The 15,966-nt window shown below is 38.1% G+C and overlaps 1 protein-coding gene across 1 annotated transcript in view; it reads left to right on the top strand.

Moving 5' to 3' along the window:
* Positions 1-15,966, top strand: part of LOC122789800 (tyrosine-protein phosphatase non-receptor type substrate 1-like) — a 502,255-nt gene that overhangs the window by 102,245 nt on the left and 384,044 nt on the right. The window contains exon 3 of the mRNA XM_044057242.1: positions 12,749-13,051. Coding sequence (XP_043913177.1) covers positions 12,749-13,051 — 303 coding nt within the window. The remainder of the gene's footprint in view (positions 1-12,748; positions 13,052-15,966) is intronic.

Here is a 15,966-nt window from a genome sequence, read left to right as displayed (position 1 = left end):
TGTAAGGGACATCTATTCCAGAGCATGGGCAGTCTCTGGGTTAGGAACCTGTCCCTCCAGCAAGTTCTGTTGATTGTGGTAATACGTTTAAGATCTCTGGAGCGTGTGGCATGGAGGGTTTGGGATTTCTTTAGATGTAGCATATCTTATAGCACTGGGGTCTGACATGGCTTTGTAGTTCAAGCAGAGATTGCCTCTAAGTAGGCGATATGATACTGAGAAAACAATGGAGTTTCTTTAGTATTTCTGCATAAGGCAAGTGTTTAGGGCCTAGAATCCTCTTAGTGAGGTATTTTTGGGGTCTTTCCAGTTGTTACATATGTCTAGTGAGGTACATGCCAAATGGGGAATTGTACTCGATAACTGGTCTAGTGAGAGAAGAGTAGAGAGACAATGACCTCTTTCTTCCTGGATGGAAAACTCTTTGAAATGAGATGTGCCACATAGAGGATTTTTCTGACCACAGAGGCAATGTGATTGTCAGTGGAGAGGTTGCTCTCCACTTGTGTTACCAGATCTCTTATAACACCTTCGGTGTTCAGTGGACTACCATTAATGTGGTTTTTCATGGGTACCATGTTCTTCCCAAATGGAATGATGATGCATTTTTTGGCATTGAGCTTAAGGCCATTGTTCTGATACCAGTCATTGGTCTCTGTGAGGTCTTTCTGTAGAATGTCAACATTATTTGGAGAGCTAATAATGGCTCCAGGTTTGCAATCAACTGCAAACTTGGTCAACCAGAGCCCCTTGGTTTTGGCCTGGACTTCAGAAAAGTAGATGCCGAACAGGAAAGGATCCAGGACCAATCCTTATGGGACTCCACTTGTGACTGGTCGTTAGTCTGACTTGGAGTCCGCTTCTTTCACAGTGTGGGTTCTATCAGTATGCCAGTTTGCAACCTAGCTTGTGACATAGGGGTTGATGCCTAGTTTAGTGAGTTTATCTATGATTCCTGAGTGATGGATTGTATCAAAGCCTTTGGCCAGATTGAGGTAAGCTGTGTGAACTACCTTGCTTTCATCCATAGCTCTGGTGACAGATTCAAAGAAGTCTACCAGGTTGAGCAGACATGACTACTCTTCACAAATCCAAACTGCCTGGGGTCTTGAGTCTGGAGATTCCCTATGTCCCTATTTATTAGGTCCATGATAATATGCTCCATAGCCTTACATATCAGATTCATCAGGCTAATGGGGTGGTAGTTCCCAGGGTCAGTAGTCACACCCCCTTTGTGGAGTGGGATGAATGTAGCAGTGCGCCATTCGGTGAGGACAAAGTCTGAAGTGAGGCTGTGATTGAAAAGGGCACAAAGGTGTGGCGCCAGTTCATTTTGCTATTCATGTAGAACACAGCCAGGAATGGTGTCAGGTCCCATGGAAGCTGTATTCGTGGCCTTGGACAGTGCAATTTTAACCTCTGCAGCTGTAATATTGGGTACTAGGCATTCCTCAGGTATTGTGATTGACCCTTTAGGGGGTGAGAGAGGGGTAAAGTTGGCACTGAATCTGTTGGCCAGGATAATGGCAAAGTCTGTTGGCTCAGTATAGGAGTTACCATTGTGTAGTAACTCAGAGTAGATCTGAGCATTGTCTTGTAGATTTTTGGCATAACTATAGAAGGTCTTGTGGTTGTCTTTAGTATCTGTTGCAATTTTGTTTTCGTAGCTAGCTTTATATGATTTAATGAGAGATCTCAGCTTTTTGCTGAGGCTAACAAGGGAGTTCTTCCACTCTTGGGACTTCACCTTGTTTTGCAACAGCATCTTCCCTCTGTTGTAGAGTTTGTTTATGGCAGGGGACCAGGATCTATATCACGTTATTGTAAAATAAAACTGTCAAACCTAAAAAGATGGAAAGTGCCGAAAAAGTCGAAGTTCCGTTTTTGAGGTTACAGTACAGTGAAGAATGGGATATTTGCCTTTTCCTCACTGTAGTGCGGTCTCGGAGTTGGAATATATATTTAGCGGGGGGTGTGGGAGGTGCAGCACCCCCACATTAAAAAGTTTGACTTGCAGTATTTTCACTTTTTTTTTTGTTCAACATTGTGCGTTTGTGATTATGTGATATAGATGCGGGGACCACCATGTTGGCTTCCTTTTTTTGGAGGAGAGCATCTTGATTCTAGTGGGAATGGCCCATTCCATGCATTTGTGTACATGTTCATACAGTGCATTGAATAATAATTCAGCAGTCCTGCATTTATTCTCCATTTGCATGGGTGTGATGAAGTTAGACACCTCAGTTTTTAGAAGCCCAAAGTTAGCTTTATAAAAGTTTTTCATGATGGTTACCTTTTCGGGAGCTGTAGGGTGGGATTTGGATATCCATGGTGACTAGCTTGTGGTCAGGTCTGACCAGGGAGGAGTTGACAACTGGTGTAGAGCAACAGTCACCCATATTAGTAATAACCAGATCTAGGATGTTGCTGGCCCTAGTGGGGGTAAGAATGAGCTGGTCAAGGGAATTGGAATTAATGAATTCCAGAAAACATTAAGCAAGTGTGTTGGTACTTGAGTAGTTTTCCTAGTTAATGCAGGGGTAATTAAACCCACCCAGCATGAGTGTGTTGGGATGGACCTTAATATTTTCCAGGGTGCTTAGGAATGTGGAGTGGGAGTCTTGGGACATGGTGGGAGATCTATAGCAGGCAACAACCTGAACTGCTGTCTTACCCAGTCTTAGTTGTACCTGGAGTAACTCTGATGCATTATGTTGAGCTACTAGCCTGGAGGTGTGCATATCCTTTATGAATATGGAGACACCACTGCCTTTAGGGCTTTGGTTCATGCTTTGGGACCAAAAGGTGTGGTATGCGTTGTAGCCTGGTAGTGCAGAGGTGCTTTCAGGTGCCTTGAACCAGGTCACAGTTACTGCACAAATGTCAATGTTCACCATTTTAAAGAATGCTTCAAACAAGTGCATCTTGAGATTTAGACTTCAAGCATTGAGTAGCATAACCCTCAGATTACATTTGCTTGTAGCTGTTATGGTGGTAATTTGGTCTTCTGGAGATTGCCTAAAAAATGCACTATAGGGGTGGCAAGGGCTTTCGCCAGTATCCGGAATCCCAGGGGTGACAGATGTAGGTCATCCCTGGCAAAGCATTGAGGTCTGCAGATCATGTCATCCCAGGCAGGCAGATACTGGATCCCCTTAGAATGACACAAGAAACTTAGCCAATTATTGAAGTCAATCATTTTTTGTTTGTACTGTGGTATCATTCTGGGTGATGGTAAGATGCTACTGAGGGCTAGGGTCATACCCTCCTGGGCTACAGGATCCAAGAGCTCCTCCATGTCCCTTTTCATGTAGTCCAGGGAGGTGTGTCTCAGGTCATTCAAACCAACATGGACAATGACTGAGTCATATCTGTACCTGTTGTGGAGTGACCTAAGTTTGTGCGTTATGTGGTGTATATGCAATAACATGCAAACATTGGGCAGATGGTAGTCAGTCTGCATATGTTCCATATGCAATCATTGGACAGATGGTAGTCAGGCTGCATATGTATCATATGCAGTCATCGGGTAGATGGTAGTCAGTTTGCATATGTATTATATGCAATCATTGGGCCGATGGTAGTCAGTCTGCATATATATCATATGAGGTCATTGAGTAGATGTAGTCAGTTTGCATATGTATCATATGCAGTCACTGGGTAGATGGTAGTCAGTTTGCATATGTATCTTGTGCAATCATTGGGCAGATGGTAGTCAGTCTGCATATGTATCATGTGCAATCATTGGGCAGATGGTAGTCAGTCTGTATATGTATCATATGTAATCATTGGGCAGATGGTAGTCAGTTTGCATATGTATCTTGTGCAATCATTGGGCAGATGCTAGTCAGTCTGCATATGTATCATGTGCAATCATTGGGCAGATGGTGTGCATTCTGCATATGTATTATATGCAGTTACTGAGCAGATGATAGTCAGTCTGCATATGTATCATATGTAATCATTCTGCAAATGGTAGTCAGTCTGCATATGTATCATATGCAATCATTGGCAGATGGTATTCAGTGTGCATATGTGTCAGATGCACTCATCGGGCAGATGCTTGTCTGCATGTGTATTGTATGTGATCATTGGGCAGCTGTTAGTCTTCATATGTATCACATGCAATCATTGGGAAGACAGTAGTCAGTCTGCATATGTATCATATGCAGTCATTGGGCAGATGGTAGTCAGTCTGCATATGTATCGTATGTGATCATTGGGCAGATGTTAGTCAGTTGGCATATATATCATATGCAATTATTGGGCAGATGGTAGTCAGTCGGCATATGTATCATATGCAATCATTGGGCAGATGGTAGTCAGTCTGCATATGTATCATATGCAATTATTGGGTAGATGGTAGTCATTCTGCGGATGTATGATTGCAATCTTTGGGCAGATGGTAGTCAGTCAGCAAATGTATCAGATGGAATCATTGGGCAAATGGTAGTCAGCTTGTATATATATATATATATATATATATATATATATATATATATGTATATATCATGCAATCATTGGGTAGATGGTAGTCTCTATATGTGTCATATGCAGTCATTGGGCAGATGGCAGTCTGTCTACATATGTATCATATGCAATCACTGAGTAGATGGTAGTCACTCTCCATATGTATCATATGCAGTCATTGGGCAAATGGCAGTCAGTCTGCATATGCATCATGTGCAGTCATTGGGCAGATGGCAGTCAGTCTGCATATGTATCATGTGCAATCATTGGGCAGATGGTAGTCAGTCTGTATATGTATCATATGTAATCATTGGGCAGATGGTAGTCAGTTTGCATATGTATCTTGTGCAATCATTGGGCAGATGGTAGTCAGTCTGCATATGTATCATGTGCAATCATTGGGCAGATGATAGTCAGTCTGCATATGTATCATATGCAATCATTCTGCAAATGGTAGTCAGTCTGCATATGTATCATATGCAGTCATTGACAAATGGTATTCAGTGTGCATATGTGTCACATGCACTCATCGGGCAGATGCTTGTCTGCATGTGTATTGTATGTGATCATTGGGCAGCTGTTAGTCTTCATATGTATCACATGCAATCATTGGGAAGACAGTAGTCAGTCTGCATATGTATCATATGCAGTCATTGGGCAGATGGTAGTCAGTCTGCATATGTATCGTATCCAATCATTGGGCAGATGTTAGTCAGTTGGCATATATATCATATGCAATTATTGGGCAGATGGTAGTCAGTCGGCATATGTATCATATGCAATCATTGGGCAGATGGAAGTCAGTCTGCATATGTATCATATGCAATTATTGGGCCGATGGTAGTCGTTCTGCGGATGTATGATCGCAATCTTTGGGCAGATGGTAGTCAGTCGGCAAATGTATCAGATGGAATCATTGGGCAAATGGTAGTCAGCCTGCATATATATATATATATATATATATATATATATATATATATATATATATATATATATATTTATATCATATGCAATCATTGGGTAGATGGTAGTCTCTATATGTGTCATATGCAGTCATTGGGCAGATAGCAGTCTGTCTACATATGTATCATATGCAATCACTGAGTAGATGGTAGTCACTCTGCATATGTATCATATGCAGTCATTGGGCAAATGGCTGTCAGTCTGCATATGCATCATGTGCAGTCATTGGGCAGATGGTAGTCTGCATATGTACCATGTTTAATCATTGTGCAGATGGTAACCTACATACTAGCTACACTAGCAGACATGCCTGTGGTCTCGAACACATTATTTCCCTCTTGCTCTGCACTGCTGCTCTGTGTATGATTTTCAGGTGGTGTAGGTATTATAGAAGGAGGTAGTTGTCTTGGATCGGGCACTGTTCATTTATAACAAAGATTTCTTTGAAAACAAGTACATACCAAGTACTATGTGTGCCACTGATATGTACTCTGGAAGATGCAAATGTATCTATAGTATTGATCACTGCTAGAAAAGGCATAAAAAACTCATCCAGTCAGCTTACATACCATGGGAGTACTATCAGTACTGGATCACGAAGCCTGAAATCAATAATGGCCACAGCCAGATGAGACTAAAACTCATCTCTCAGTCTCTGGAATGTACTATGAACAAATCTTGTTTAGTAAATGGAATATCCCCTCCTCTACTGTGCTCAATCATGGCTACTCACCAACAGAACACAGGAAATTCTCTTTCTATGGCGTAAGAGGTGGAACCAGAATAATTTCTTGAAACACAGGAGGGATGAATAATATTAGCTAGGGACTTAAATTGATCAGAAACAGACTAGAATAATATTGATTCAACAATGTTGGTAAGGAAATTATTCACAATTTATATTCAGGAGCAAGAATTGCTTCAGAGTGTAAAAAAACTACCAGGGGACGGAACATACTAGACATTGTTTATGTTCCTAAATAAATTACTGTTACTTCAAATCAAGTTTTACCACTACTGATGTGCAGTGATCATGGGATTATAAAGGTTAATTTGTTGCTAGATAATTCTGCCAAACTGAAACTAAACCATTGCACAGAAGGTTAATTACAGATTATATGAAAGCAAAACAGTCACTATGTAAAACTAACTGGAGTGAGGTGGAAAAACTGCAGATGGAACGTGGAAAGTTTTTGAAAGAGAAATTGTTTTGAGTGCAAAAAATCAAAAAAATGTTTATCATCAGGATCTAGGCATACAACATCAGGGGGATATATTTCCATAAGAACAAGAAATGGAAGAGAGGTCGAACTACAACTTTGAAAACTGAAATAAACAAGCTGGGCAAACAGTTTAAGCATAGTGTGAGACAAGATAAAAAAAATTTGTAGAACATTTATATAAAGTTATTGACCATAATAGGAAACCTTTTTATAGATACATAAGATGTGGAAAGAGTAAAGACACACAAACTGATAAACTGGGTGCAGATTCTATAATTTATTGTTAGACATAACAGATTATAGATATATTTACAAAATCTTATGCAAAACAGTTTGGATCCATGCAAGGGGTAATATGTTATGCTAGTGACATCCGGGTAGCCCCAGATACTGGAATGAAATTAGATTATATTGAAAAAGAACTGCGCAAACTGGATCCAAACAAAGCACAGGGAGGAGATGGAATTAGTAACAATGACCTGAGAACATTTCAGCAAGAACTTACGGTACCATTATACCTTTTATTATGTTGTGTAAAAATAATGCAGAAGGTAATATTAGATAAGTTATTGTCAGAACTAGATAGGTTGGGACTTGAAACCATATATCAGCATGCATATGTTAAAAACATATCTATTACCAACTGTAACATGATGTTCTGCAACAATATAATAACAGATGTGAATGAAAAAATGTGCTGTGATGTAATTTATATAGATTTAACTTCAGCATTTGATAGGGTCATACACAAAACACTGATCGATAAATTAGTGCAACTAGGTATTGATGTACTCTTGATAAGATGGAAAGCTGCATGGCTTACAAATAGGACATGACAAGTGTCATACAGCAACTGGACAGGTGAAATCTCTGGTTATACTCAGGGTGTCCTACAGGACTAACTGTCCTAGGGCCTTACTTGTTTAGATTGTATCTCTCAGACCTAACTTTTTCATCTGAGGTGTTCTATTGTCTATATGCAAATGACCTGAAACTGGGTAAACTGATTACATGTGTTACAGATAAGGTATAACTTGACTAAATTGACCATTTGGGCACAGGAGAATAATATGCTGATAAATACATCAAAAACTAAGCGTATGAGATTTGGGAGACATAAACTAAAAGGTGAATATTTACTACAGCACACAGTGATTGAAACTGTAGACTCGTTTAAGGACCTGGGTTTATGGGTAGATGGGTTCCCTATTTAATTTTGAAATACTGAAATCACGAATTTCAGTATTTCGAAATTAAAATACTGAAGTCTGAGAATTCCGAAACATCTGAAGCGCGAAATTCGAAATGCCGAATTTCAAAGCTTCTGGTGTTGCAGTTTCTGGATGTATTGGTGTCCACTAAGGTAAGTATGCTGTGAGTGTGTTGGTTAGGGGCTTTAGTGTGTGTTAGTGTGTGTTTTGCCTGTGATGTTTGTGTGGAAGGGGCTGTGATATGTATGGGTGTAAGTTGTAGCAGTGTTTGTGACTGTGCGATCTAGGAGTAAATATGTATAAGTAGGGGTGTGTGTCTCTGTTGTATAGGTGTCTGTGTAGGTAAGTATGTATGAGTGTGTTGGATAGGGGCTTTAGTGTATGTTAGTGATGTGTGTGTGCAGGGGACTGTAAAGTGTGTGTGTGTGAGTTACCCTTGTGTATGTGATTGTGTGATCTCAGAGTTAAACTATATAAGTAGGCGGGTGTGTGGGGCACAGCCCACCACATGGGGGGTACAGGGGGGCTTGCCCCCCTGCTTACATCTAGTTAAGGTATGCCTGTGTGGTTTTGGGGGCAGTTGTGTGTATGTGTGTGTGTGTGTGTTTGTGGTGTATGTGTAGTGTATGTTCGGGAATGTGTGTTTCGTGATTGTAAGTGTTCGGGAATGTGTGTTTCATGATTGTAAGTGTTCGTGATTGTGTGGGTTTCGGTTATGTGATTTCGACATACTGAAATTCGTGATTTCAGTATGTCAGGATTACATAGTGAACCCGGGTAGATTCAGCTATGAGTTTTTCTAATCACATCAACCAATTGGTTAAAGATAGTTATAGAAATATAGATTGTATAAAAAGATTTATAAAGTCTAGGAAATCAAAAATAATGAAGTCATTGTTTGTTAGTTACATCAGACCCAAACATGAGTATGGAACAACAATATGGAAACCCTATAAGAAAACAAGCATGAATAAACTGAAAAGAGTACAGTGAACATATATCAAGAGCATCCATGGATGTGAAAATTTAAGTTATTATAAAACACTAAACTTTCTGAACTTGTACAGTGTCTGTTATAGATATCCAGGAGGAGATTTTATATAAGGCATTTAGGGACAACTACCTCTGGGAATGTTTGGGTTTAACAAAAAGTACTAGAGAATCATCAGGCAACCTATGTAGAAGATTCTGTAGAGATGAGATGTGTACTAACTGGTTCTCTGACCAAATAGCAGATGCTTGGAACAGACTACCAAATTACATTAAAGTAAGTACTACTTTAGATATTTTTAAGAACAGCCTGGACACTTATTATGGAAAGAAGTGTTATGGTATATTGGCAAGCCAGAAGGGCTTTTAATGCCCGTGCTTGAAATATTTCTATTTATGTATGTATGTATTCAGCTATCAGTATCCTGGCAATCAATAAAAAGAACATTGTGTCCTTTCCTGGTGACGTCATGTGTCAGTGAACTGTTGTCATCGGGTCTACAGTCAGAGGTATAGAGCTAGAGGACTAGCGTGCATTTCTCATTTCAGTTCTTGTACTTCAGTAAATGTTTTTCTTCACTGTCTTTAGGAATGCTCTTTAAAATTTAAAGCCAACATAGTACTGAAGTTTTGGCTAAACATAGTATGGGTAAGGCCTACTCTCCTGATTGACTTTATATTCACATACGGTGTCTTTAACATTCACCAAGTTTATTTATTATTTATTTTTATTTATTTTACATTTGTTGACCGGGATAGTCTAACTGGATTTATGTCCATTTTCAGTAGTGTCCCGGGGAGATAAGCTCCAAGAGATTACTAGACTACTAACATACAGGTACTAGTCGTTATACAGTTAAAAACTACAAATTTTAAACAGTTCAGGAATCTTCACAGTTTATACAAAAAACATGTTACAAGCATTAGATAAGATATTTTAGACTTTATGTACAATACTTCATTAGTAACTAGAAAGCAATTGTTAAACAAATACATACTTCAAGTTTCAACAGTTCAGCAATGCTCACAGTTTAAACAATACTTGTTGCCTGCCTTAAGTAGGATGCTTTAGAATTATATGCAGAAGAATTTAATTAGGTGTTTTAAATTATCTCTATTTGGATAAGATATGTTTTGCCAAGGATAGGCCTTGATCTAAAAAGACACAGACAGAGCAGGAATTAGGTCTTAAGAGAGGGTATTTGGGATATAATATGAGATTAGTCTGGATTTGTACAGGGACATAAACGATGGGTTTTAAGATAGAGTTTCAGATTGTGTTTAAAAAGTGTAAATGAAGACAGTGATGTAAGTTCATGGTGGAGTTGGTTCCAATACTTCCCAACTGCATTTGAGAGCAGAGCATCTCCTGCCATGTTATTAGATTTACATGTTGATACAAGTAGTTTATTAGATGAGCGTAAAGTTGAAAGGTTCTTATACTGGGTAATGAGACTAGCAAGTATTGGGGTATTGGTAGGTTGGAAAAGGGTTTTGTGCACAATGGTGAGTTGTTTAAAGTGACTCTGATTCAGAAGCTTTAATCAGCCTAATTGTTTCAGGTTATGGCAGTGATGGGACCAAAAGGAGGAAGCAGTAGCAAATCTGGCAATGCTATTGTAAGCGTTGGCAGCTTATTAAGGTTATTTTTTGACAAGTTAGTATATATGGAAGAAGCATAAAGAAGTGTGGAGATAAGGCGAGAATAGGCAATAGTGGTTCTGGCTAGTGGGGAGAGAAAGGGTTTTATCCTATAGAGGGAGCCTAGTTTCCTGTTGACAATTTTTATGGTATTGTTGATATGCGTTTCAAAATTCTGGTTGTTATCAATGGTTACCCCTAGAGGTTTAGTTGTTGGATCTGGAGATATGAGTGTACCATTATTGGATAAGATTGAAAAGTTCATTGGGAGTGATTTACGGGTAGGAGTGAAGAGTTTGTTTTTTTGGGGGTTCAAGAGGAGGCAGCGTTGCAGAAACCAGTTTTCTGTTTTATTGAACATTGTTTGAGTTAGAGTTTTTAGTTGGGATTGAGATTTAGCTGAGCAGATTATTGTTGAATCATCTGCATATTGTACACAGTTAGTTAAAGGAATAGCTGGGCTGTGGTCATTGATAAATATTAAGAAAAGGAGGGGGCCCAATATAGAGCCCTGAGGAACACCTAGGGTAACTGGGAGATGGGATGAGAGGTTGTTGTCCCACTGCCTGCTGTCTATTATCAAGGTAAGACTGGAACCATTTTATAGTCTTTGTGTCCAGAGATAAGTTCAGAATACAGTTGTGAAACATTTCTGTAGATAATCCATTTTGTGTTTCTATTAGCCTTGATGAAAACTAGGCCCTTTAAGATCAGCCTAACAATGCATTTTATTAGCCCTGCTATGAGACAGGTAACAGCCCTTCATCAACTTTCAGTCCCAGATTATTTGTTGTATATAAGTCTATATTGCTTTCATTGTTTTGGTTGTGCATTGTCTATTATCTTTTCATATTGCAGTATTAAAAATTTTTAATAAAAAGGTTTTAAAAAAACTTTCAGTCCCAGTTACTTCACAGATAACTTGTACTTTATCGCTTTAAAATCTTAAATAGAACCCTTATTAGTCTGTTATAGCACAGTGGATAGTCACTCCTTCATCTGCCCCAACAGGATAATTCTTTGATGCCTCTGAAATGATTTTTATTAAATCTTTCTGTAGTTTCTCATTTTGTTCATCTTTTTTTTTCCCATGTCTCATCATAGTCTAATTTTCTATTGTGTATGTGTGTGTTGAATAAGAGAATCACATTCAGGAATATTCAGTCCACAAGCTTTAATATGACATTCAACATCTTAAATGATCCTTTATACAATTATTTAACATACTGTTTGAAGAAAGGTGCTTTGTCAATGCTTACTTATTAAAAACTGATAGTTATTACTTCGTTTAACTATATCCCTATCTTATAGAACATTCAGTGCCATTTCCTTCATTATCTAAACTCCTTCCCTTAGTCATATTTAGTTAAATTTTGCTGATTATTATTGAATCAGATACAGAAATGGCTAAATGTTAAAATTAAGATGTACCCCTTTGTTAACTATTGTGAAACTTTTTCCAAAATGATGTCTATTTGGATTAGGAAATCTTCAGCTACTGCGTGTGACTTGATTTTTCTGTGTTGTTTTTCATTGAAGTATATTTTAAGGCTTTTCTGTGATGCCACACTTCTCCATGGTTGGAAGGCGTTTTTTTGTGTTAAGCATTGCAAATTCACAGAATATTTGCAATGATTACTGCGTCCCAGTAATTGTTTTAATGATTCCAATTAGGAAAGCATAATGTGACTTTTGTGGCTATGTGTTTCTACTCAGGGTAATTTTATGCTGAAGAAAAGGCTGAATTCTAAAACTATAACTACTATATAAAACTATAACATATGTTGCTAATATACAATCAGGCTTTCATATCTATGACAGATTTTGGGGATTAGAAAGCTTCACATATTTTTGTTGGTCTCATGTGTAAGGCAACAGTGCGTAATGCGGGTTCTGTTTCTATGATGCCATACTGCACTATGCAAATGCATCTCTGCATTAATCAATGTCAAGTTATATATTTTTTCAGAGCAATCAGTTCCGTTTCCCTATGTGGTCACGTCATGTTTAGAACCACATATCCATATTCTCTAGATATAGTAACACAATAATATAACTCAGATATTTAAAAGTTCATTGCTTTATGTTTTGAATTTGAATTGTAAATGCATCTGTAATACTATATAGTTTATCTCATGACCACGTATAACTGTCTGTGATAACTAACTGTGTCATCTCTGTAGTCAGTAGCACTGCATTTATTTTACATTTCTGTTTCACACATTAATAATATTTAATTTCTTTAAATAGAACCTTCCACTCCATCAATTTCTGGGTCAAAAATGCGAACTGAGCTTAATGAAAGTCTGACATTAACCTGTAAATCAGAAGGGTTTTACCCCAAAAATATCAGTGTGACCTGGTGGCAGTATGAGACAGAGCTTCAGGGACCCAAAACAGATGTCACTTCATATGGTGTAGACAAGACATACAAAGTAGAAAGTAGCATCACAATTCCAGCAAAAATAGATTCATTTGTTACCTGCAGAATTCATCACACAGCATTAGACCGACCTATAAATTCAACCTTTCGAATAAATGATATTATCAAAGGTAAGTCGTATATTTGAAGTTATGTTGTGATTTATCATAAAGTAAAATAATAACCTTAGAGACATGCATATCTTTATTCAGTTTTTGATATCAGTTGGTATGATTGTTTCAATTTTCTTGTTGAAGTGCAAAATGAAGTATTTGTTTAATTGGATTAGGATTATTTTCTATTGAATTTTGTGCTTTCCAGACTATATTCACAGAGGTATTTAGGAGATTATTACATTAAGTGCGCATAAAGAAAAACATTCAAACATCAGTCTGTACAAGACAGTGTCTACAGTCAGCATGTGACTTTGGAAGATTTTTATCTAATAAGTGGAACAGCAGGAATGATTTTATCTCTGCATATTCAGATGGATATACAGGATGGGCTGTTAGCAGTTTCATGATAGGATGTATTATAACAGGTGAAGCATTAAAGCAATGCCTAATAATTACAACATGTTGCATGGAAAAGTATATATTTTTTGTTCAATTTTAACCAAAGAATGCATGCCACAATGCAAACACTGGTATATTCCAGGTGGTCACTGCAAAAGACAAGACCTAAATAAAGGAAGCAGAAAGTCATAACTGCGTACACTTCATAACTGGGTGATGTATAGCTGACATACTTTCTGCCACTATAATAATAATAATAATAATTTTATTATTATTATTATTATTACTACTGCTAGTATTTTATGGGGAATGTTTGCATATAGGATTTTAAGCATATCTGGCTATACCAAACATTTCATCTCAGTCATTTATATTCATGAAGTCATATGTGCAGACAGAGATATAGATATGAGTCAGCATCAAAGTAGAACAATCATCTGTACATGCCAATACATATTGCTCTTTGTAAATATTAGTATAGGGCGTCCATCTCTGCATGGGGATATGTACTGACATAAATATAGACTGGTCCTTCAAAGAGAACTGCAGGACACCTGTAAATAAAGTCAATATATTAAAACTTTGTTATAATTGTAGAACTGAGTATATACTCTTTCACAAATATGTTTTCAATATAGACTGAGATTTTTTTATTGCATATGTTCTAAAGCACACAAATATATACAATGTTTATCAATATGTGAATTATGTTTTACATACCACTGCTGAAAAAGTAATTAAAGTATTTTTTATTTAATTGATTTGTTTTTTAAATAGGTAAATGAAATGGTCATGATGGGCCCTTTTCAGGCATGACCAGAACCGCAAGGATAAGGGAAATATAATATATACCTGCACCTAAGAAGTTAACATATCTTGGGGGGGTCATAGTACTCTGAGAAAATCCACTCAGGCACAGGGACAATATACAAAATCCACACAAATAGTAAATGAAGAAAAGGGCTAAAGTCCAGACAGAGATCTCAGCTGTCCATTGTTAGGATCCCTCCACAGAAGAAGCAAGAACAGCATTAAGGAAAATAAAGTCAGGGGAAAGCAGCAGGCTCAGATGAGGTCACAGCAGATATGATAAAGATTTTAGTTGAGGTATAGGAGAAATGGCTCCTGAAGGTACTCATAGCAGTATGGAGAGAAAGGCGTATTCACAACTGTGGGCAGTAGAGATATCACATTCCTATTGCACTGCATGAAAGTTCTAGAGAGGTTGATTGATAAATGAATATGCAGAGTAGTAGAAGGTTAGATGGGAAATGACCAGTGCAGCACAACCAACCCGATGTTTGCAGTAAGACAGATACTTGAGAAAAAGCTAGAAATGAGGAAAGAGTCCATATGGGCATTCCTAGACTTGGAGAAGGCATATGACAAGGTCCTGAGAAAGCTGATTTGTGCAGTGCTGCAGTGGTTTGAAGTCCCATAAACATTGGTTGAATTAGAGCAAGCTATGTACAAGAGTCCAATGACTCAAGTACAAACATTATTCGGTCTTGCAGATGGGATCCCAGTAGGAATGGGTTTGCATCAGGGTTCAGCTCTGAGCCCACTGCTGTTCATACTAATGATGGTTTACATTAGCAAAAAGGTTGGAACGGACAGATCAGCAATGTTGCTGTATGCAGAAAATATGGTATTACAAGAAGACTCTGAGCAAGGACTTTAGCAAAGGGTAGAGGACTGGAATGTAAAACATAATGGAATAAGGAATGCAACTGAATATAGATAATAAAGTTGTAATGGCAGCAAATGGGGAAATCAGAAGGTGAGAAATGAGATAGAAGAGAAAATACTGGAACAAATTAACAGTTTCAAATATCTGGGAGGGGTGGTCGAGGAGAAGGGAAGTCTGAATGAGGAGATCAAAGCTAGAATCAGAGGGGCTGCAGCCAACTAGCACTGAGTGTCAAGGATATTATATGACAGAAGAATGCCACAGAAGATGAAAAGTAAGGTGTACAAAACAATGGTGTGACAAGTACTTCTATATGGTATGGAAACCTGGGCAGTAAAGGCAGAGCAGTTGAGGAAGCTAGAGGTGATGGAAATAAAGTGCCTGAGATAGGTGGTAGGATGCACACTGTGTGACAGACAATGAAACAAGAACATTAGAGCAGAAGCCAAAGTAGCATCAATTACAGAAAAGATAAAAAAAAAAACAGATTACAGTATCAGGAGACAATCTAGTGAAGAAGATTTAGGACAGACAGGAAGGTGGCAAGAGGAAACAAGGGCATCCAGCAAAGAGGTGGAAAGATTGTGTGAGAGAAGATTGTGGTAGTCAGCCATGAGTGTCGAAGCAGTTAGGAAGTGGCACTGAATAGACAGAGATGGTGACAGGTGACAAAGTACACTGACCCCATATATATTGATGATGATGATGATGGTGGTGGTGGTGATGGTGGTGGTGATGGTGATACAAAATATACGCATTTGTATTATACACTCAATTATTTACAGGGATATAACCATCTCTGTCTGTCTAAATGCACAATGTTTAGTACTTGTACTGTCAC

The sequence above is a fragment of the Protopterus annectens genome, chromosome 15.part0 (assembly GCF_019279795.1).
Source record: "Protopterus annectens isolate FY-2018-M chromosome 15.part0, PAN1.0, whole genome shotgun sequence".
NCBI classification, from domain to species: Eukaryota; Metazoa; Chordata; order Ceratodontiformes; family Protopteridae; genus Protopterus; species Protopterus annectens.
Note: the sequence above shows the minus strand (reverse complement) of the source record. Positions and strands in the feature narration are given on the sequence as shown.